Source organism: Echinococcus granulosus (assembly GCF_000524195.1).
Source record: "Echinococcus granulosus chromosome Unknown EG_S00190, whole genome shotgun sequence".
Classification (NCBI taxonomy): domain Eukaryota; kingdom Metazoa; phylum Platyhelminthes; class Cestoda; order Cyclophyllidea; family Taeniidae; genus Echinococcus; species Echinococcus granulosus.
This window is the reverse complement of record NW_020170570.1, coordinates 14,940-16,530: the sequence shown is the minus strand read 5'-3', so window position 1 is coordinate 16,530 and position 1,591 is coordinate 14,940. Positions and strand designations below refer to the sequence as shown.

Below are 1,591 nucleotides of genomic sequence, written 5' to 3'. Positions count from 1 at the left end.
ATGGACATATGAGAAGTGGTTGAGTTTGTCCATTCCTTGACAATATTCTACGGGTGTATGAATGTACACAGCTGCGAGTCGCTTGTGGTAAACTGGGTCACGCGGTTAATTATGAGAATTGGGAAGTGAGACTAAGTGAATGGAGGATATTTCTGACACTTACAAGTGCCTGTAGTAGCACAACGGTAGAAGTTCATCAAGAAGGTTGTAAATTAAAACTCCAGAAGCTTTGGACTATTTTTCGCATAGCTGTTCGGAATTGGGCGATAGATCTGTAACTAAGATGGCACAAGCATTGGCTGCTTTTTTGCCTCTCTTGCACCGTAGAGGTCCCCCACACTCTGCCTCTGATAGCTCAGCTGTGTCAGACTGAGGTGCGGTGCCATCGCTGCGATTAACTCTACCCCCTCGATTTTGTGATGTGCAATGCGGTAATTGAGAGGAGAGAAACAAAAGCTGTGCAAAGGAATGCCGAAGCATTGTAATCACCTGTAATGCTTATCAGTACCCTGTATCGTTAATGCATGACCGTAAAGAGAGTCAGGAGCGTGTCTATACCAGCTGTTGGGAGGCCCACCTGCCCAAGTTGATCGTATTCGCTGCTAGTACTTGTTTTCCTTCCCACCTCTTACTCATTCCCTTCTCACTTGTTTAATCTGCTGTCTAGGCTAAAAAAAATTTGGATTCGACTTTAATGATCTACAGGATTGGCTCAATAGCTACTGGGGTGTAGCCGCTGCGTCCTATCCACACAATGAGTGGGGAAAGCCATGGGATGCTATAGGGCAGAGGTAGCACAGTGCTGCCAGTAATGACTAAATTAGCATTAAAATAGTCTTCCAGTACCTAATTGAACAGAAATAGCTTCATTCTATCTTTTACAATTCATTCTCACCTACCTCCAAACCAAGCCAACACGCCTTTTGTCAATCTGCCACAACATACCAAATGATTTGTTTCGAGATACAATGGGTTGTCACGTTTTATAGTGTTGGCCCACAGAAACAATGCATTAAAATGCCATAAAAGATACATCTGATCTGATTACCGAATAATGCTGTCTGCATTTAGCTGTCAGGACGAGGCTTCAGAAGACGGCGATTCCATCAGCAGTATTTTCACTGGTAAGCATTCCCTTTTTGGTGGCATCATAACCAAGGCAAATTGTTGGCAAGTGAGGAAATACAGAACTCCTTTGTTACAATCCACCAATGAGTCAGCACACCAACCACACCATTTACCTGCTGTACAAGAGTTGACTTAAAGGAGTATTTCGCTACAAAGAAGGATGTGTCCAGTTTAATACCTTGCTACATTTTGAGGGAAAATTATGTGAGGTAGTGGATTTTGGGCAAGATTATTAGGTTTACTACAAGCACCACCCATATGTGACACCTCACTTGTCCCATAGAACATTGATGTTGCATCTGTGAAGTGTGTTTATGTACCGTTGTGGGGCAATGGCCACACCACTTCTAGATACAAACACAAAGACGACAGGTGTGTCCACAATTCACACTTCTGACTCTTGTCGAAGTCATACAGTCATGGTATGGATTCCGTCAGTGTAGATTGCAGTTTCGGTTTGCGC

General features: G+C 43.5%; 1 protein-coding gene across 1 annotated transcript in view; it reads right to left on the bottom strand. All coding sequences in view use genetic code 11, as the record gives it.

Moving 5' to 3' along the window:
- The window catches only part of EGR_10103 (hypothetical protein), a gene marked incomplete at both ends in the record, with an annotated part of 2,899 nt that extends 1,864 nt beyond the window's left edge, over positions 1–1,035 (bottom strand). Inside the window, one exon of the mRNA XM_024499352.1 lies at positions 946–1,035. Within this exon, the coding sequence (XP_024346227.1) occupies positions 946–1,035 (90 nt within the window). The remainder of the gene's footprint in view (positions 1–945) is intronic.
- Positions 1,036–1,591: the final 556 nt, after the last annotated feature.